Below are 21,526 nucleotides of genomic sequence, written 5' to 3'. Positions count from 1 at the left end.
CATAAGGTGTCTCGTGGGCCCTCGTGTCCTTAGCTAGAGGACAGGAGATGAGATGAGGAGCGAAAACAAGGAGAGGAGAGACGTGAAGAGAAGATGAGAAAAACAAAGACACGAGAGGAAAAAGGCAGAGGAGAAAAGAGAAGAGGAGAGGAATGAAAAAAGGAAACAAGGAGAGGAGAGGAGAGGAGTCAAGAAGAGAAATGATGAGGAGAGGAGAGAAGAGGGGAGAGGAAATGTGGAGAGGAGAGACGAGGAGTCAAGGTAAAGAAATGGAACAAGGAAACAAAACAAGAAAAAGAGAGAAAAGCAGGGTAGAGGAGACCAAACAAGGAAAACAGATTAAGCAAGGCAAGGAAACAGGGATGGAAACTAGGAGAATAGGAGAGGAGATACAGAAGAAATGGAGACAAAAAAAGGAAAACTGTAGAGTTTGAGAAGAAAACAAGTGGGAGGGGGGAAGAAGGGAAGATCATCTAGGACAGAGGAGATGATGAAAGGAATGAACGAGGGCAGCAGCAAAGAGGAGAAGATGAAACAAAACAGAAGACAAGAAGGGGGCGTCAGATAATTGATTGTGGCTGCTGGGTGAAAACTACAGCTCTGGAATAACACGGTTTAATGAAAGTAAAAAAGTGAGGATTTGTTCAAAAACTCCCAACGCTGCCGACCTGACACACATTTAACAGACCAATCAGGGCAAAGAAGAAAAAAATAACCAATACAACTGCATTCCGGCTCATCTTTTTGAGGCGTTTCTCGCTCCCTACAGCACCTTACATGTAATACTTATCGTCTCCTTCAAATCCATTTTTCTTTTCCCTCTCCACCAGACCCCCATGAGGCTTTACAAATAAACATCCATGGGTTGATACGCAATCAACCACAGAAGAAGAGTGGACTGGCAGCTAGATGTGCTTCAGTCCAAAATGTAAATCGAAACTGCAATTTACGTGATAATGACAGAGCTTTCATTCTCAGTCGTTTACTGGATATAACGGCCCTTTTGTGGCAAAAATGTTTCCAGTTTTGAGTTTTAGAGGAAATTCCGCTTCCTGAAATGATTGAGTGAAATGAGCACCGGCTCTCATGGAAACTGCCAACGACAATATGTTACAATTGATGTTGAAGCAAATGTGCTGACCCCCGAGGCTTCGTCCTGCTCTGACTGAGTGTGTGCATCTCTATATTTAAGTCCAGCACTGGCTTCATACTGACATTATGCTAATGTAAAGTGTTTCCCTAAACGCTCTTAAAAACCATTTGGTGACCGAGATTGGGAAAAGCAAGTGGCGAAGTGCCAAACCCACTACTGGGCTGTAGCTTCCATTAGCTGGTTCCTTCTGTGGAGCGCTGAGCGGTTGAAATGATTGATGCTGCAGCGCCCCTACGACCAGGCGATGGCGCCGGCTCCTTGGATGCTTCGTGAGGATCCAGGTCGAGAGGGGCTTGACATCATGTGGGGCACCTGGATGAGACTACGGTCCACATCTACAGGCGGTCCCTTACTCATCAAACCAGCTGTGTAAACATGGCCACCAACATTATATTATCTTTGACTCCAGTAGGTCGTGTGGTATTCATTCATATATTTTCAGGAAATGAGTACCAGAAACAGAGAGGGGAAACATTTTGCAAATTAGGGAAAGAAATTATTCAAGACTTCTCCAAAAAAAAAAAAAAAAACATTCAGGGGATTTACTGCAAGCGTGTTTCTGCCCCGTTGTCCAATCAAAGGCTTCCTCTTTTAAAGACGTGTTCAATAGCTGGACTGCTCAGCGCTGGTTTACTCCTGAGCTGGTTTACTTCCAGCCCACTGGGCCATTATCACAGCAGACGTCTGCTCTTCAGTGTTTCTACCAGCACATGACAGTGTGGTGAAAACACAGACAGTCACAGCGGGATGTGGAAGGTAGGACGGCCTAAACTCAGTTCATCTACGCTATCAACTGACAACATATTATTACCTAGTCGTCGGGCTTCTTCTTTTTTGACACCATCGTTGAAACAATACCTACATTTATGTACGAACACCAAACATCTTTGGTCTATTCTGTACTTTCTTTATATCTCATATAACAGTTTGCCCTTTTGGTTTTTACCGTGTAAAACAAAAACAGAGTTGAATCTCATCTAATCCAGGCTCTAGTGACTGAAAGGGGACATAACATTGTTTTCACGATAAGTCCCCTTTAATGCATTTGCTTTAGCTTCAGTTCGTTGTTTGCATTGTTTATGCTTAATCACACCATACATCACAGGAGTCACAGGACACACGAGTCACTCTGCTCTGGGGGAGAACCGAGTTCAGGTGAACTGAAAAAGACTTCCAGGGCCAGAGATGTGACGAAGCCACTTCATCTCATCACCGCCGTCTCTTCTCCATCCCTTGTTCCTTCCCTGTGTCAGCATGTGGAGCAGCAGAAATACCTCGAAAACAATCTTTCAAAATTATCTCATGCTGTGTGAACGGATTCCCCCGTCCGTCCGCCCGTCCGTCCGTCCGTCCGTCCGCTTTTAGACCCAAAGTTGTTGTTTTGTTAAGGCTTTACTACTTCCACATTCACAGGCGCTCTCGGCGAGATGACATCACACGGCATTCCTCCGCTACAGCAGGTGCAGCTCGGCTTCACGTGGCATGCTGGGAAAACAGAGCGTGTGTCTGTCTCTGTGTGTGTGTGTGTGTGTGTGTGTGTGTTTCTGTGTTTCGCGGTGGCATCTTTTCCTCTCGGTGTGCGGTCAGGCATGAATACACACAGTCACGCAGGAGAGCAGGTGCTTGTGAAGAGCTTCATATCACGGCGACACTCATGAGATGAGACACGACAACAATGTGTGTGAGAGTGTGTGTGTGTGTGTGTGTGTGTTTGCATTCAGCTCTAGTGCTCTGCCTCCTCAATCTGTTGAGACCGAGTTGGTAAAGTGCCATCGGGTGGACGCCCACAGCGCCCTCATTAACGTGACTGACTGGTGTCTGTCATCAGCAGCTGGGAGGTTGACTCACACAGTGACTGACCGGCTGTAATGCTCGATCCTCTGCAGGAAGAAAGGTGGTTTCATTCTGCCATCACTGCCCAAGTGTCTCTGAGCAAGGCACCAAATCGGTATTTATTGCCCAGTTTGACCACAAGAAGGTTTAAAACGAGCCGTGGATCCACTACATACTGCACATGCAAGGCAACACCTCTGCAGCGTCTTTACTAAGAAAACATCACACACACACACACACACACACACACACACACACACACACACACACACACACACACACACACACACACACACACACACACACACACACACACACACACACACACACACACACACACACACACACACGTGGAAAAGATACAAGCGATGAAAGTCACACGTGTCTCGTACCGTACCACTTAAAATCATTTTTAAAGAAGTAAAAATAAGTATTAAAACTGAAATTTAAATTATTCCAAAATATTATTCCGTTATTCTACAGCAAAGGCAGAACATGGGGGGGGGGGGGGGGGTGATAGGGGGACGGTGTGCAACAATATCGACATTCAATGTATTCGGGGTTTGCAGAAACGTAGAATGCAAACATTTCTTTTCAGGCGACTCGGCTGGCAAGAAAGGTCCCCAATCAAATATGTGGCTATCTATGCGGTATGCGTCTTAGACCACAAGCCACTGAAAGTAATTCTAACCGTAACCCTGAAACCAAGTCCTAAACCCCAAACAGCTCTTTGAACATATGAGGAATGTCAAAAATGTCCTCACTTTCCCAAAAAATGTCCTCAGCCTCGAGGTCTGAAACTCAAATTATTCCTCACAAAGATCCACGCACACAAGAAGAGGCAACGCAACGACCACCTTTCAAACGCCGTCTTGATCCCGACGCCTCTCACTGGATCGCCTCTTTGAGGGTCTTGCTCAAGGGCACTAGAGTCCCACGCAGCCAAACACATCTGCACACGTGTTGAGAAGAACGACAACACACACACATTCTCTCTCGCTCCATAAATGGCTGCTGTCACTGTAGAGCGCTGGGCCACATCTGGATCCCATTGGCCTCGGGAAGGGCTGAACACAGAGGCCCAATAAAAGCCTCCTTCCACTGCACGGGACTGTCAACAGGCCCTCTTCCACTGTCCACGAGGAGGGGGAGGGAGGGGGAGAAATGTCAGATTGGAAGGAATGAAGGAGAGAAGATAGAGATAGAAAAAGGTAGAAAGAGATTTTCTGAAGTTTTGGCAAGTTGAAATGTCACAAGGATAAGCAGGTGGCATCAAGACACAGGAGCTTGTCTTTGGTGTTGAGGAGTTGTAGGATTATTTCACCGACAAACAGTCTCTCTCTCTCTCTCTCTCAGTGTGTGCCAGTCCAGTCATACCTCATAAGCTTTATGTCGTCTGCCTGGATACAAACTCTTCGATGCGGCGCTCTAACGCACCGCAGCTTGGCAGCGTTTGGCGGGAGTGTAACTCCGCTTGCGAGCTGGTGTGGGAAAATCCCACGACTGACTGTGCTGAAGTGTCAATCCCTCGAGAGCTGGACTCCTACATGCTACATGCTGCAGTGTGCAAGTGTGTGTGTGTGTGTGTGTGTGTGTGTGTGCAACAGTGAGAGATGATTCATTTAGGGATTTGAGTGGGAGGAGTGCATATGTGTAGTGTGTGTTTGTCTGTGCCGTTCAGGGGTTTGGATGTTGTGATGTAGAGTGTGAGTATGTGCGTGCATGTGTGAGACGAAAGCATGTGTGTGTGCGCGTGCGTGCGTGCGTGCGTGTGTTTGTGTGTGTGTGTGAGAGAGAGACAAAGGCCTCAATTAGAGTTTATATGTGTGTATGAGACCATAACGGCTGTAAAGAGCAGGATTTGTGTTCTGCCTGAAAGCTAGATTACACATCGGTATCTTCTGATTGTTGTCTGAATTTGCGTTTGTTGTCAAAACTGATTTCCTAAAGTTGTCGCTTTATAACAAATATTTAGCCACGTACGATTTGCAAAAGCGTTAAATAAGTCAAAAACATATCCACCACGCCTGACATCATCAATTTGTGCAATGCAATCTGGATTTTTGTCCGTGCGTTTGTGTGTACATTGCACGCTTTGTTTACTGTTTTGCAGGGGAAGGGAACACTGGTTACAACCTCAGGCGTTTCCTCTCTCTCTCTCTCATCTTCCTCCTCCACTACCCTCTTAATTTCACTTCATTAACTCAGTTCCACAGGCCTTAGCGAGCTCATTGTTGCTTTTCATTTCCTCGCGAGCAGTGCAGTCTCCACTACAGTTTATAAAATACACAACGAGGGATCGTGCAACGTCTTTCAAATGCCACATGGAACACGCCTGAAGAGTAGCTCAGACGGGCACGACAGATATTCACAGACACTGCACAGAGTACCCAAACGTACACACAGATTTATGTGTTCAAAATGAGACGTTGCAAAGTCATCCACCAGGAATGTGTGCTTGCATGAACGTGATTGGCTAATGCAACGCCTCGCCACATGAAATGGGAAGTAGTGGAGTCATGACGTCCATGACTCCACTGCTTCCCATTTCCCTGTGCATTGGCTAAGTTGCTCTCCATGTCCCCAGTTAAAACCTACAGTAGGCAATTTATTTAAGGAGCATTTTGGTATTATATGGTATGAAGGAAAAAGTCATTGAAGGAATGACGAAGCGCTTTAACGAAGACAGGATACATAATAAAGGAAACAGCTTCAGAGTTTGCCATGAGACGGAGACGGAGAGGTACAGAGAACCTCATCAATCACGTCGGGACTGTCTGAAAGGTCAACGATGATGAGAGGGAAAGACTTCACTTCAATCATTCTCCATCTTAGGTTATGGGCTCAAAACTCATTTCCAGAAGAACCTCACATCACTCTCCAAGCACCAAAACACCAAATCACTCTGCTACGCGACTGACTGAATACAGCTTTTAAATTCATGACTCAAACACAGTGGATTTATAGCTACTTTGGCTAACAAGTCCAGTTTCCAGTTTGGCCAGTTCCATGTCCAAACCATATTTCAAACTGTCCAAAAATACAAATAAATAACTCCAGCTATAACTGAGAGTCACCCATCTGGCCATAAGTCGCCAGGTTGAGAGCCAACATGGCAGGTCTTGTGGAATAGTCGTTCGATCTCTCTGCTCACAGATGTGCTATCATGTTACCAAAGTGCGAGGGGAAGAGCGAGTGAGGAAGTTGAATGAGTGATGTGTATGAGCAGTGGATTTGGCAATTATAATGAAATAAAGGAGCACGGCATTTCCTCTGTGTTATCTCCGTCTGTCGGGGGGGAAAGTAACATCGGAAGGAACTGAAGCCACCTCAAGCGAGGCGCTCTGTGAAACTATTTCCTTCATTCTTTTTTCCCTTCCTATCCTTGGCTCTCAAGGTTTTCTAATAATATGCCACGCCATCCCTCTCTTTCCTCTGCCTCTTTTAGCCGCCATCACTTCGACCTCACTTCATGATCTTCCACTTCTCTATCTTATCTCATCCATGTCTCTCCTCCTGTGACCCGACGACGTTCAGCCTTCAGGACGATGCCTCCCTCTACAAGCAGAAAGATCTATTTTTACATCAGCCGGCGATGCCGCAAAAATGCACGGCGCCAATGTAAAGAGTACAACAACAACAGGCCACTGGAGCACTTACCGCATGTAACACTAACAACAACACACAGTCGCTGCACACTCACACTAACAAACACACGCTCAGTGACTGAGTAACAAAAAAAACAAAACAGATCCTCACAACAAACTCACGCTGTTCATTATGAAGCGAATCCACGACGTGTATAACGTGACACTGCTCTGTTGTCCTGCTTGACTTTTGCCCAGAAGCGTGCTGTGGGGGCGCGGCTGTTTGGGTGAAGCACGGCTTGTTTGGTGTTTACTGGGAGGAAGCGGTTACGCAGACCTGGACTATTAAACACCTTAAAAGGATCTTTACCGAAGTCAGAGCTCCGAGGACGCAAGTCTTCATACGGTTCGTTTAAACCTTCGTCGTTTCCCGTGAAGATGGAAGTTTATTTTGGAAAGACAGTATGCATGCAACAAGCGAAAACAGACTCATGTTGCTGGACTTTTGCAGGAAAAACGCACGAAAAGTGAGGAGTCATTGTTCGTAAGATATCAATAAAACGGGGATGAATTTATATCATTGTATAAAGAACGACATGAGAAGATCAATCTCATGTCTGTGAGTTAAAAGTGATTAGTGACTCGTCTAAAACATTTTAAAAAGGAATAACTTCAACAGAATCATTCTATAGACTGTAGCTTCTTTACATTCTAATATAATGTAAAGAAGCTACAGTGTTGCTTTTTCTTTTCTTCCCACAAGAACGTCATTTTGTCAGGTTGATAAAAAAATGTCACTTTACCTCCTGACATTATTGTTACTTCACACGGTGAACCAGCTGCAGGCACTTGGGGGGAGCTCCTCCTCCTCCTCCTCCTCCTCCTCCCCCTTTATCTCCCCACCCCTCCCTCCCCTTCATGGGCCCCCGGTGCTGTGGTAGGGTGGGTGGGATGCAGAGAAGATTAAGGCAGGGAGACAGGGGGCTGCAACAGAGCGCTTTCATCTTCTCTCTGCAGGGTTGTTGCATCGGGGGGGAAGACACAGCGAGGGGCTGCAGTGATACAGCAGAACCGTGTATCGCAACTGTACACCACAGATGTGCTTTATGCGGCTTCACCATCAGTCTGAACGTTTCACTGAGCAGGGCGTTGCAGAGACGTGACACGACTCCGTTCTACAACGATCGGGTCGGTCAAAATGTGCAGAGAGACAAGAAGAAACTGCTCATTTTAAGCCTTTTTAAACCAAGTTTTCTTAAGTAATTCAAGGTAACAGGGTGAGTAACTGATATACAAATGGTCATTTAGTGGGTGAAGTATTACTTTAACGTTGACCAACAACATGATGTATTTAAGTGCTGCGCAACTGAGACTGAAAGTTTTTTTTTGTGACCTTACAGTTTATAAAACGATCTTAAAATTGAAAGCCATTTATATCTCATTGTGCAACGGGATACATTAGCCACGGCAGCTTTCCTTGCATGGTCCACAGGAAGAGGAGGAGGGACTCGCGGGACATCTGAGAGAGGAGAAGCTGGGATTGATTAATGCGAGGACTACAGAGAGTTTATGAAGTGAAAGCGTGGAGACATGAAAGGAAACTTGAACATTGTAAATAACCAATTTGCTGCAGGAAAGAGCTGATGAGTAATGAGAAGAGATGGTGGAGATAAAAAGACTGACATGCTTTGCTTTGTCAGGTGGGCTCGGCACATCGAATACAGAAATAGTAGAGTCCAACACAAACAGGTGTGTGTGTGTGTGTGTGTGCACAATAACATGACAACCCAAACCAAAGCATCAGCTCAGTCTGAAAACAAGTTCAAACTTCCAGCGGCCGCTCCCCACCTTTTCATTCACCCACCCACACTCAGCAGGCCGCGCTCTCAATGGCACATCTGCACCATTCATTTACCCACAACAGCCTGCTGGGGCTTTCAGTGGCTGGACTGAACGCGACTGTACTTTGTTTGGTTACTGGTTGGGGTTTCCGTCGTTCAGACACAGATCTGTTGAAACCTGACGGCCGAGGCTTCGTGTTCCGGTGCTTCACGTGTACACAGACGGTGATCGGGACTCACAACGATGCTCGCAGGGAAAAGACAAAAGCAGAGCAAGACGGACCGCCGATGAGGACGTCCTGCCAACCTGATCGTGTGTCTGTGACTAAACTCGCACGGCAGCTGAACCACTTAACCGAGTGTGCAGTTTGACTAAAAGCTCTGTAACGATTAGCAGTTGCTGCTCTCTCTTTATGCACAGACCTCTATGTAAACAGTTTTCATTGGGACTACTTTCTGCTGATGAAATACTTCTTATGAAAGCTGTTCATAGAGTTACAGAGAAGCTGTTTCTGGAGCGAGAGAGAGAGATTTAGTTGTTCTGTCAATCTAAATGGCTGTTGGCTCCACATACATATTAAATATACAGACATGAGATGGTATCAGGATGTGTGCGATTCAGATCAATACGCTGTATGTAATCAGAGCACTTTCTGGAAGAAAGCCCGACTGTTACAGAGTTAAATGACACCGTTCGTCCTTTTGTTCAAAAAACAAATAACCTTAAAGACGAGACACCGAAAAGAGAAACTGTGAAACAGAAATGATTTGTGAGCAGCTTCCCTCTCTTTTGTAATCCTCTTCTCAAAATGCCATTTGCAGGGTGGATGTGGTTTTAAGCTCGCACATGTGGCGCACACCAATTTGATAAAACGCTATTTCACGGCATTTCTTAAATCTCCCCTCGGTCCTCTGTGCGACACCATATGCTGCTGTCATGCACCGATTAGTCTGAGGCAAACCTTCAACAGACAGGCGCAAACAAAAGCTGCTTTTGTTTTCTTTGGAGACTTAAAACAACTCTTCAAAAGGGCGGATCACAACCGCAGAACAGAGAGAAAAGGTAATGAGTAACATGCTGAACACCAGGCAGATGGGGATTTTTAAAAAACACTGAAAACTTTCGAGGAATGAAAAGGAACTCCTGAACAAAAAACACAGATCATAACAGACGAGCCTTTCTGTTTCGGTAGATGCTTAATTAGATTCCAATGTGATTGATGACAGACGAGTTCACTAACGCAGATCTAGTTTGCTCAATTGCTCCCGTCATCCCAGATGGCCTCGTGTCCGACTGCGACTCCTAATGTCTGTAATGTCATCTGTGTCTGATTGCTGTGTGACACCACGTAAGCAGGCTCGGATTGAATCAGGCCCATTTGGACCATCTATTTCCTGTCGCGGGCCTTTCACTGAACCTGGTGGGCGGAGTCGGCGAGAAAGAAGAAAAAGTGACGCGAAGAAGGGATGCAATGTGGCTACTTGTGACTGTAATGTACTTCTTCCACTGTCAGAGCAGAGGCACGAATGACATCACGCTCAATCGGGGTCACCGCACAACAGAGAGGACATACATGCAATACCCATGAATGCCAGAAAATCTACTTTATGCTTTTATTCTACATGAGTGCAGATGGACGGGCACTTCATACTGAGTGAATGTGGAAATACTTTTTACTTTGATGACTCAGCTCGAGAGGTCTCCAGGAGAAAGACAGAATGAGAAGGAGACGGGGATAATCCAGCGAACAGATGTTTGGGAGCACATCGAAGAGCGCTCGCTGCCCAGAGGATACGGATGATAGGGGTGGAAGTGCTAACAGGAACATAGCGGGTCCGAGGTGGGCTACGTGATTAGCCAACGCACGGCCCTCTGAGGTAAAGGCGGCGGCTGTTGTTAAGCCACGCGTGATGAAAGCGAGACTCGTGAAAAGATGGGATTTAAAGTAGCAACGCACAGATGGAGTCTGCAGAGGAAGTCGTTTATGAGAATGTTTTACCCCGAAAGAGGGACATGCTACCTGGTTAAATACAAAAGGGAGTAGCTTCTTCAGTCCAACAGCCACGTTAAAAAAGATGAATGAGAGCTGACGTGAGCGCTCACTGAGGGAGGCACAGAGAAGTGCTGTGCAATGCAACCAGAGGAGAGCAGGCATGATGGCAGAGAGCTTTCGGTTGTCCGATTGTGATTTAAAAGACAGCGGACACACTCGGTCGTGGCTGAACCTCTCTGCTGGCAGAGCGGGACGCTAACGCATTCCGACAGGCACAGAGGTTAGCAACACACACACACACTAGCAGCCTCGTTGGAGGGGGAATAAAAGCAGCTCTCAATGCTTCAAGTGAAGCTGCTTTTCAGACCTGCCCGCCTCGTCGCATGCATTACAGTTGGTCCGTCGGGTGGACTCACAGCAGCCATGTGATTACTGTTCAGTAGGAGCGACTACATGTGCACACGCTACATGGGGTTTAAAGCTTTAAAGAGTGAGTAGTTGTGGTCACTACTACTCGAGCCCTTACACACTTAATGATACACGGGCCTTTGAACACACACTTTTAAAACCAGAGGGCCGACGCACTACCTGGAGCCATCTATCAGCCACGGCAGACAGGTCTCGTCCCTGAGGGCCTGGTTAGGAGCAGAGGGGTTGTGTGTGTGTGTGTGTGTGTGTAGGGGGGGGGGACAGACATCTGGATGGGAACCATCTGGTGAAGAGACAGGAGAGGGGGGGGGGGGAAATCAGCTCGGCTACTAATGCAGCAAGCAGGGAGGCAGGTCTGCCGGCCACACCACCAGAACAAAGACCGGCTGTAATCTGGCCCCCGCGGCCCCACAGGAGCCCTCGCTCTGTCTGCCCCCAGAACACAGCAGCACCCAGCTGGGGTCAGTCTCAGAGGCTCAGTCGCTCTTCGTGGGACATTTGAGGCACGGGCGCACGCTTGTCATGCAAGAGCCCGGGTCAGCTAGAGAAGAGCTGCCTTCACTGTTCAAATGACAACTAATGTGTGAAAAAACGAGGACTTTGACCAACAATGGGTCCAAGATGTGGAACTTATTTACAATTTTATTCTTTTCAGGGTCATTTGGCGTTTTCATTCCAGGATTTACAAGACGCAAGTCAGTGAAATATGCCGGCCAGTTGAATGAGGTAAAAATCTTGTTCAGCCAACATCAACAGCTGTGCACCTTGAATCAGACGCGACCTTAATTTATTGACTGGCCGTGTTTACCAAACATCTCGAGGTGAATGATGAATGTTTCCATGCAGACCATGAGAGTTCTGGATAAACGCTTTTTATTTTGGTTCAGATTCACGGTGCTGTGTGGAAGTCTGTCCAGTTCAGAAACCAGAATGAAGTGAACGAGTCCTTTCTTCCCGAGATTCATTGTTGGTTTTGGTCTTTTTACAGAATGAAATATACAAAACATCACCAGACTTCTACTTGAATCTGTCAAATGGATAAAGCTGACCTTAAACCTCTCAGCACAAAAGGGTTGCTGCAGGAACGAGTCCTAAAAGGTCATCACTCCGACGACACGTGTGACCGTGGTGTCGTTTGTTTACAGCCTGACGTCAGCTTTTTATTTCTGTTTATTGCGCTCGTGCTTTAAAAATCGTTCATTGGTGAAGATTATCTTGCTGAACAAAACGTGCATATAACATAAACGTTTGTTTGCTTTTGCTATTTGTGCAATGATCCAAAATCAATTTGAAAAATATCGCTTTTTGTCAAAGGAACAACACTAACTTCCTGGCTGGCCTACAAAAATGTTATCCCCGGAGCAGTCTGTTCAATTCAAAACATTTCCTGTAAGTCCTGTAAATACTCAAACACAGTAAAATGTCCCTTTGTGTGCATATTAATCGTCTGGAACCCAATAGCGTGCAGTGCTGAAGCTGGGGACAAAAAAGCAGCATCTGCGATCACCTGACTGCACGACGACGACCAGACTCCAGCCGAGTGCTTCCCATCAGCCCACCGGCTGTCTTCCCGTCAGCACCATCCTGCTGTAATGTCATATTGTCATATTACTATTGTGGCCTGGCTCTGAACGCAGCTCACATTACACAAGACAGCAGTTACTGGCCGTCTGCGGCGCTTTATTAAAAGGCTTTTCCATGACTAGAAGTGATGCCAGCGGGCGATCGGAACATATAGAGAAAATGTAAGATGGCACCGCCGGCCCGATGTAACGCTGACCGCTCATTGCTCGCCGCGTGGCTGCACCGCTTTATTTCTGAGAAGTGGTCCGGTGGCCACAAAGGCTGCAGTGTGGCCGGAAAAGGTCACAAGATTGATCCCTGCAGCCGCGGACGTGTCCATCAAGGGCGGGGGGGGTCGTCGATCGAGACAATAAAGCTCTGTGTGCTCAGGCACATCGGCTCTCCTCCATGCTGCAAGTGTTAAATGGACAAAGGACACACACACACACACACAGTCCTTGGTAGAAGGGCAAAGTCCTGGTGAAGGTGAATCGAGTCGATGTCACAAGCGTGTTGTGTGCATGTTAATGCATCGGTGTGTCGATGAGTTTATATGGAACAAGGTAAAAAAAACGCTCTTGAAAACTAAATGAAATAGAAGTAGGAGAAGGTACTTTGGCTAAAATCAATATCAGGATATACATACAGTAAGAGGAGCTGAAACCATTCATCGATTGAGACAAAATTCCTCAGCAGCTAAAATGATTGATAATCGTTATTTTTAAAGAAAACCACCAAACATGTCTCAGCTTCTCAATTGTGATGATTTACTGCTTTTCTTTGTCTTATGAGACAGTAAATTGAATATTGGATTTTGGACTGTTCGGCCAAAACAAGACAACTAGGAAATTTCAACAGGACAACAAACAATGAATCAGGCCTGTTAATAAGAATGTAGATGATTGGCATTAGTTCAGACCTAAACTATGAATGTAAAAGGTAAAAAAACTCATTCCTGCTGTGCATCTGTGCGTACGTCTGAGTTTGGAGCCGTCCGTTACATTCTCTGCTTCGTGCTCGTTATGTTGTGCGCGTGAACGTATATGAGCGCGAGTCCTCCGCTCTGGCTCAACGGATGACTGAAACAGCCTTGGCCCTGCGATGCCGTTGACCTCGCACTTCACAGTAACGCGATGTGAAGCGTCGCGGCTCCTTTCCTGCAGTTGGCAGTAAGCTTCTCAAGTGAATCCAAAGAGAATGACTTGTCCGAGTCTACAGGCAGAAACATCTCCTGCCAGCGAGACATATTTCATCCTGAGAAATGTTTTCCTTTCTGTCCCAGACGTTCTTTCTTGACACCGGTACACAGATACTGTTAAAGTCGCTGCATTGTGCTTCGCTTGTTGACACAAATACAGTTGTGACACAAACTGTCCTTGCTTTCTACAAAGACGTGCCAGGCAGCCACATCCTTTCACATTGTTTCTCTGTTGGTTGTCTTTGTTGTAAGGCATATTTAAAACTGAAAAATAAACCATTATCACAATGTAAACTATCGGGCAGCATAATTAATCCAAATGTTGTAGAAATCACAATATGGCTGACTGTAATTTCAAATCGTGGGAGGTGCTATATTTGCTAAAGATTCTACAGACCTAAAAAAACATCTTTGTTTCGTAGTAAAAATACTTTTATACTCATTTCAATTGTTGGATTTATTGATTTATTACTGGCAACGACAATGAGTAATTGCTAACATTTTAGATACCTGGAAACCACTAGTCAGGAGGGAAGATGGGACTAGATGGAGGAACCATGCATTGAGCATCATGAACCAGCAAAGAAGTCAGAACTCATACTTTGTCACGACTGGCGTGCATTTGAAATCCATCCAACATGAGGCCTTGCTGACCTCATGTTTGCAGCCTGACTCACATTCAAACTCTCACAAAGCTTCAGTGCAGAGGCGGCAGCATCTGACCGAGGCAAATGGTTCTGTAATTGGCATTACAACTTGTGGAAACCAAAGAATTTGGCTTGTTCAACTCAGCAGCCTTGTTTCTGGGCTGGCGGTAAACTTATTTTTTGACCCCAGAGAGCTGCTCCTCAAAGAAACACATCAGGCCCCCGGGGCACTCTCAGGCTGCAGCCCATGATGTCTCCAGCATCCAGCTGCTCTCCGTGGGATGAGAACGGCACATTAATGTGGACGTCACGTTCAGCTGTGTTGGAAAAGCGACAGCACACCGGAGAACAGTTGGTGCTGTGTGTTGTTTTTAGTGTGTGAGCAGCAGCTGGATGGTGAGAGTCACAAGTTCACACAGTGTGATGTCGTCACTTTGGCACGCGTGGTCACATATTTATCTTATCATCAGATTATCCTATTTGTAAAAGCAGCTTTTTTTTCAAACCAGAATTACTGCCTCGCTTGACCTCCGTCAACTGGTCAAAATGTCATCATTTTATCTTATTGGATATTTGGGTGCAATTGTCATAATTGACTTGCTTTAGGGCGGGGCTACCTTGTGAATTGGTGGCCACCACAGCGTTGTCTGGTCTGGAAGTTGTCCATTTTTTCATCTTAGAACTTTAACCCTTTTTGTGTGTTTTTTGTTCATAAAAGTTAATTGTACATTTTTCAGTCGCCTAAAAAGGTCTTACTCAGTGTTTGGTCGTCCTTCGCGCCCCCTTTTCGTGTCACTTCTGGTCCAAAAAATCACAATGGCAAGGCTAAAAAACAAAGATGGCGACAACTTGAGGCTTCCAAACGCCAGTCGACAAACCAATAGGTGTGAGTCAAAGTGACTACGTCCACCTCTTATATAAAGCCTATGAAGTGGGAATTTGTACCAAATTTGAGAGAATTTCCCTCAAGGCGTTCCTCAGATATCTCAAATGGACTATTCCACAATATGGATAAACTGTGACATAATTCCAACTAATATTGCTGTAATTTTCTTTTGGCTTTTGGCTCTACAAAAGCTCTAAGTAGATATTTTAATTCGCTGAAGCATTTTCTGATACAAAATTGTCAAATTCTCGACAAGAAAACAAGAAAAAGACACAAAACAAACAACAACGTAGACGTTCCCGCCCTCATAACTCCCTTTGCTTGTTCGTCTCGGTGACATTTCGACTGTGCACCTTGTGTCTCCCACCTCGGTCAGGCAGGTGATTGATGGGGAAGTGATTACATGGGACACAGTCATGCTGCCACACACAGCACACAATCAGGCCACCAAGCACAGTATCTAGTTCCTCAGAGAGAAATGGTCCTCTGTCTGTGTTATTATCAAAAAAAAGCCTCTCAGCTCTCCCAGTGTGGTGGCCTCAGGCACCTGACAGGTATTCAGTCACGGGTGTTAAATCATCACCTGCAGAGAAGTGCAACTGTGTCCGTGTGACTGTGAGCTTCAACCGCAGATATGTGGCGAAACGCCAAAATACCAGTCACTTTCAACGCATGTAACACATCCCCGTCTTTGTTATTTAGCAAGAGATTCCTAGGCTGTATGGCATAGTATGAAACCGTAGTCACAGGAAAACTGTCTGCTTCCAAAGCTTCTATTTTGCTGGACATTTTATACAATATTACCTTTTTCCACAGAGGCCAGACACCATTCGTTCTTTATGGAAAGCAGCTGCTCTTTACGCGGTTCTTCCCCGGAAGCAGCAAGGAGGTCTACAATTTGATTCATGCTTTCCAGATGACAAAGCATATATGCACCTGACCGTACAACTATTTTCTGTTTGACTGTGCAGACCTCCGCATGGGACGCACACGGTGTCAACACGTACAGCTGCACGTCGACACGACATCCCCATACGTCCTGACAGGAAGCTGCGCGCTGCAGAACAAAATGGTTGCCAGAAAACAACACCCCCCCCCCCCCCCCCCAATCAATGCAGTGCTTGGATTCCCAGTTTCTGGGTCAAATAATGCACAGAGGAGTCATATGTGGTAAAGCTGGGGATGAATAGAGGCTTCCCCGCACGTGGAGGCATTCCAGTTTCAGAAGGACATTTCTATAATCCACTTCACAAAGCTATCTGAACAATCAAGCATAGACTCTGTTAGTAGCACTTGTAAAACAAAACGTCTTTAAACAGTCGTCTCAGATTGAACGCGTACCAAATGGTTCTGGGAAATAAACTCAGGAACTAAATCAGGACGCCATTGTTTAATTTCCTGAGTTCGTTAAAAGGTTTGTGGGTTTCTGTGGAAGTTCCTGCAGTGCACTTATGCTGCGTTCACACTACGAGCGACACAGCAACAGTCTACAAGTCATTTTTAATGGAAGCCGGTGACGTGAAGCTACAGACTAAAGCCCAGACACTTATTGTTGGCTGACGCGCCAAAAATCTTTTTTTCAGCGCTCCGAAGACGCGGTGACGCGCCAACCAACCGTGCATATTTGTTTCACCCCGTTCGATCAACAACAAATACTGCCTTTAGCGAGTTCCCAGTGCTACTGAACATCATAACTACGTCAACGAGTGCTTGAGCAACACTTAAACAGGGACTTGCCGTCAATGTAACTGGGTCGTTTTGTTGCACATAATGGGAACATATTATTACAGTCGTACCAGACAGTCCGGTACGATGCACTCAAAGCACAAATATATACAACAGGCTCATCACTCATCGTGTTCCAAGTGTTAATCTGTATTTGTTTCTGAGATGTTTGCTCATGGACTCTAAAAGGTGGAAATGAGATCTGAACCACAACAAAAATCTATCTTCTGTTCCTTTTTCCAGAACCAGGCTTCATGAACATCTATTGTTAAGATCTTGAGTTATCTTGCTGACAGACCAACACAATCAGAACCATGTCCTCTGTAACATTTGTTCAACACTGCAGGTGTTCATGTGGGTTTCTTACCTCCAACACGGGCCCCGCTCCCAGGATGATCTGCTCCACCCCGCTGGCGAACCCCTTCTGGCTGAGTGCGGTCAGGTGATGAATGAGGAAGTTGGTGCTCTGGGTCTTCCCAGACCCGCTCTCACCAGAAATGACTATGCACTGGTTCTTCCGTCGCTGTAGCATGGCGTGATACGCCACATCCGCCACGGCATAAATGTGGGGCTCCAGCTTCCCCAGTCTGTGGTTGTCGTACAATTTGACGTATTTCGGATTGTAGATTGGCAGGAACTGGAAGGGGTTAATCACAATAAGAATACTCCCAATGTAGGTGTAGATCTTCTCCTGGCGGAAACGTGCGCGAAGGCTTTCCAAAATGGTGCGCTCTGTTAGTTCTGGGAGAGCGCAGAGGTCGGACGGAGGGTCGCTCCCTGCAGGCTGGGGGAGGAAACCCCGTTCCACCATGCGGCGACGCTCCTCAGTCACCCGCAGCCACATCTGCAGGCTGCCGCCATAATGAATAGATCCGTCCAGGTTCTTCTCCCGCAGGAGGAAGCGGTAGTCGTCGCCACTGCCCAGGCCGCTGCGGTTCTCCAGGGCGCTCCGCGGCCACAGCATCATCCGCTGAACGGGGCAGTCGCCGGGGTTCAGGATCCATTCCTCCCCGCCGAACTCCTTCACCTCGGCCAACACGTAGCATTTGGTGCGATCCAGGCGCAACCGTTCGATGAGGCACTCGATGGCTTCGGCAGCTGTGGTGTTCTTGCGGGCGCTGACGGGGCAGTAGATGGTGCCCTCAGCCAGGGCGCCCGGGTAGACGCGCAGGGCGAACTCCTGGTCCTCCAGGCGCCGCCGCATGCTGCCACAAGCGGTGGCCATGTTGGCGCTGCTGGCGTAGCTGCAGCCGCCATCTTGTAAACTCATGGTGGTGCAGCAGGTCCCATCAGCACACCGCTCTCTGGGCCCGGAGGACAGACTCAGGACATCCCAACTGGAGGACAGAGATGGAAGAGGTCAAACATGGTGGAACAGCAACACGACAACAAGGGTTCAAAGGAGGAATGAATGGTTTCAGACATCAGTTTATGTCCTCGGGCTTTTCCAGTACACTGAGTCACAACAGGGTCAGTAGAGTCATGGCGATTTCATCCGTCCCATGACAGAGTTGGGCGACTCAATAGGCTTTCTGTTTTGGATCGTAAAGGGGTCTACTATCACGAACGCCACAAAAGAGCAGCATGAGACGAGAACCGATAGCTATTCAAAACAATGAGGAACAGTAGCTGCCTCATGAATTTAAAAGGAATACCCGCCAGCTTATCAGAGCCACAAACCCTGTGTGTGTGTGTGTGTGTGTGTGTGTGTGTGTGTAGGTGTGTGTGTGTGTGTGTGTGTGTGTGTGTGTGTGATAATCCAAGGGCTCTAGCCAAGATTAACAGCTGCCACCTTCTACACAAAAGTGGCTGTAATGAGAGCACAATGGTTTAATTCACCACTTCCCTGTTGATAGTGAACACAGCACTCTACTCTCTCTCACACTGACACACACACACACACACACCTTCCAGTTTCACAGACTACAAAGGCTCAAATGTGACGTGCGAAAAAAAGATAAACTGTAAATTACTGTTAAATAAGTTGATTATGAGATCAAAGGAACGACATGATACTGGTATACTGTGTGTAGCAATGTTTCTATCACGCTGATGTTTGATGTTACACTGTATGTTAATCTCACTGAACTGTAAGAAAAGTCAGTTGCTTTTACTTTAAACGATAATATTAAAATACCGCTAAACCAGACTTAAATTAAACTAAAGTAATAATAATATTATTATTTAGATGAGTCTTTGCAGCATTAAGCTTTCCAAACATCATTTTGATTAAGTAGGTAAAATTTCCGAATTTAAAGTACATATAATCACATTTTTGGATGACATTCTTTCCAATTCAGCAAATTGAATTAGGTCTCAAACTAAATAATTGCAGAGAATTGTGTGTCGAAACTAATACACACAATTATATGTTAAATCAAAGGACAGGGAATAATCCCTGTTTTCTTTACTCAATTATGTTTATTAGTTGTTGAGAGTCATTAGGAAACCATGACTCTGACATTAGTCAGTTCTTCGTATTGTCAGTCAGATCCTGTTCTGTTCTACTGCATCATAACTAAATGCAGAAAATGCGTTCGGAGAGACAATAACCAGACGATGAACATGAATCGCTAGAGGTGTATCCCAAAATGTCGAAACAAGAATTCAAATCAAACGCAGGTGAAACAAAGACCGCCGCTGTGAACGCTTCACTGATCCCTGCTCTTCATCATCTCTTCCTATTTTATTTCTTTCAGGCTTTCTATCTGAGCTTCATCTCCCTCACGCTGTTTCTGTTGCGCTTATTTTTCTCTCCGACTGTGTTCTGGAGATTCACTTTCAACACAAACAAAAACGCATCACTTGTTTTGTTTTTTTTTACATTTCTACCTGTGTTCCCCTTTAAATGGATTCTCCATTCAAGTTCCGTTTGCACAGCCGGAGTTTTTTTGGGAAGCACAAGGCATTAAGAATCAACGTCTTCACTAAAGTGAGGTTATTATTTAGATTAAAACATGTACCATTGTCCTCTTACGCTCTGAGTCCTGCTCACATTTTTTAAATATCTCTTGCCGGATGACTTAATTTACTTTAATGGCTGCCTCAGCTAAGTGCATGCACTAGACAGATAGAGGAGAAGAGAGAGAGAGAGAGAGAGAAGGGAGAGGATGAGCCAGCCAGTCGTCCTTTGAGTGCCCCAGACGGACCCTCCTCTCCCTCCTGCTGTCTGGAGGGATCCTGACCACCTACAGCAGTCTGCAGCAGCCCGCCACCACCAGACAGAGACAGAGAGACAGAGACAGAGAGACAGAGAGAGAGAGAGAGAGAGAGAGAGAGAGAGAGAGAGAGAGAGAGAGAGAGAGAGAGAGAGAGAGAGGAAATAACCAGCTGGGCGTCTGTAAGAAACAAAGAGGTGAACTGTGATAGATGAAAGACGGCGCAGAGACAACAGAGAGAGAAAAAGTACACAAGATCCAAAACAACGTCCCCCGCGACTGATTCAGTCGCTAGTTGAGACACTAACGAGCTGTTCAAACGGAGAACGGGTCGCAGTGTCAAGTCTGTTGTGCAGAAACGTAACTACAGTCAGTGTTCACGGCCCTTTCATGCTGTCTGCTGGGGGTCCCTGTGAGCATTTCTGGTGCTTGTACAAAACAAGAACACAACAAATGAACCAAACAGCTCTGAAGAGATGGCGCAGGGACCCCCGACTATATATATTGTGTTTTATATTAAATGGGCCTAGTACCGTGTATACCTCTTTATTGTGGATTCGATACTAAGCTATTCAAATACACACAGGTTCATATATTCATGTTTTCATTTTAAACAGGTACAGTGAGTAGGGAGGCCGTGCCGCTGCCATATATAAACACACCTTGTCAGCTGATACCAATGTCAACATCAACATTGTCTGTTAATTGCATGATAATCATGCATACAAGCTATTCAAATTGATGTTTTCATTTTAAACATAAATGTGGAAACGAAAAATTAGTGATGGCCTATTAGTGCCACTGCCATGCATGAAGATATTCAAATAATGGACAGATTCATGTTTAGAGAAAAAATATATTTATATATTATCTTTTTTTAATTTTTTTATTGTCTTATCAACCAAAAATGTCGCGGACCCACTGCAGTACCTCCGCGGACCCCCTGTTGAAGACCTCTGCTTCAGAGGCTCTGAACAGTAATGAATTCATTGTCCAACGTCCCAGAAAGCAGTATTGCCGTCTCTTCCATGAAGCCTGCATTAGAACACTATGAAGGGGGTTCATGTGTTTTCTTCATTTGTTCGAGGAACCGTCGGGCCAGACAACTTACAACTTGTGTTCTCTTACTCTCGTTCATGTGACTTCGTAGTTCCTGTAAATCTTTGGGAATAAAAGGGGCTTTAAGACTTCAGACTTGCATTTTTTGAGTCGTGAACATCTCTCCATGTCCACTGACAGACACTTTTGTCTCTCAACCCGCTGAGATGAAGAGGTGCGTTTCTCATCTTATTTTAAAACTCCTACATCTCCGGATCGTTCTTTGGCACAGAAAGAAAATAAAAAAACTGCAAACATGCAGTAAATTACTCGGCCTCTGTTACGACTGCATTAGAGGAGACGGGGAATCTTTCGGATCTTATGAAGGAGAACGCTGCCAGGGACAGGCACGCAAGACATTAAACACAGATGAGAAGCTCAACTCGTCCTGCTGGTCTTCAAGAGTCTGGCTGG

At 45.9% G+C, this 21,526-nt stretch overlaps 1 protein-coding gene across 12 annotated transcripts in view; it reads right to left on the bottom strand.

Annotated features, from left to right (window-relative positions):
- Positions 1-21,526, bottom strand: part of LOC306781598 (unconventional myosin-IXAb-like) — a 103,134-nt gene that overhangs the window by 61,755 nt on the left and 19,853 nt on the right. For all 12 annotated transcript variants that reach the window (XM_079274514.1, XM_079274524.1, XM_079274519.1 and 9 more), the window contains exon 2: positions 17,224-18,193. In XM_079274514.1, coding sequence (XP_079130640.1) covers positions 17,224-18,126 — 903 coding nt within the window. In that variant the 5' untranslated portion in view covers positions 18,127-18,193. The remainder of the gene's footprint in view (positions 1-17,223; positions 18,194-21,526) is intronic.

Source organism: Melanostigma gelatinosum, assembly GCF_949748355.1.
Source record: "Melanostigma gelatinosum genome assembly, chromosome: 1".
Lineage (NCBI taxonomy): Eukaryota > Metazoa > Chordata > Actinopteri > Perciformes > Zoarcidae > Melanostigma > Melanostigma gelatinosum.
Note: the sequence above shows the minus strand (reverse complement) of the source record. Positions and strands in the feature narration are given on the sequence as shown.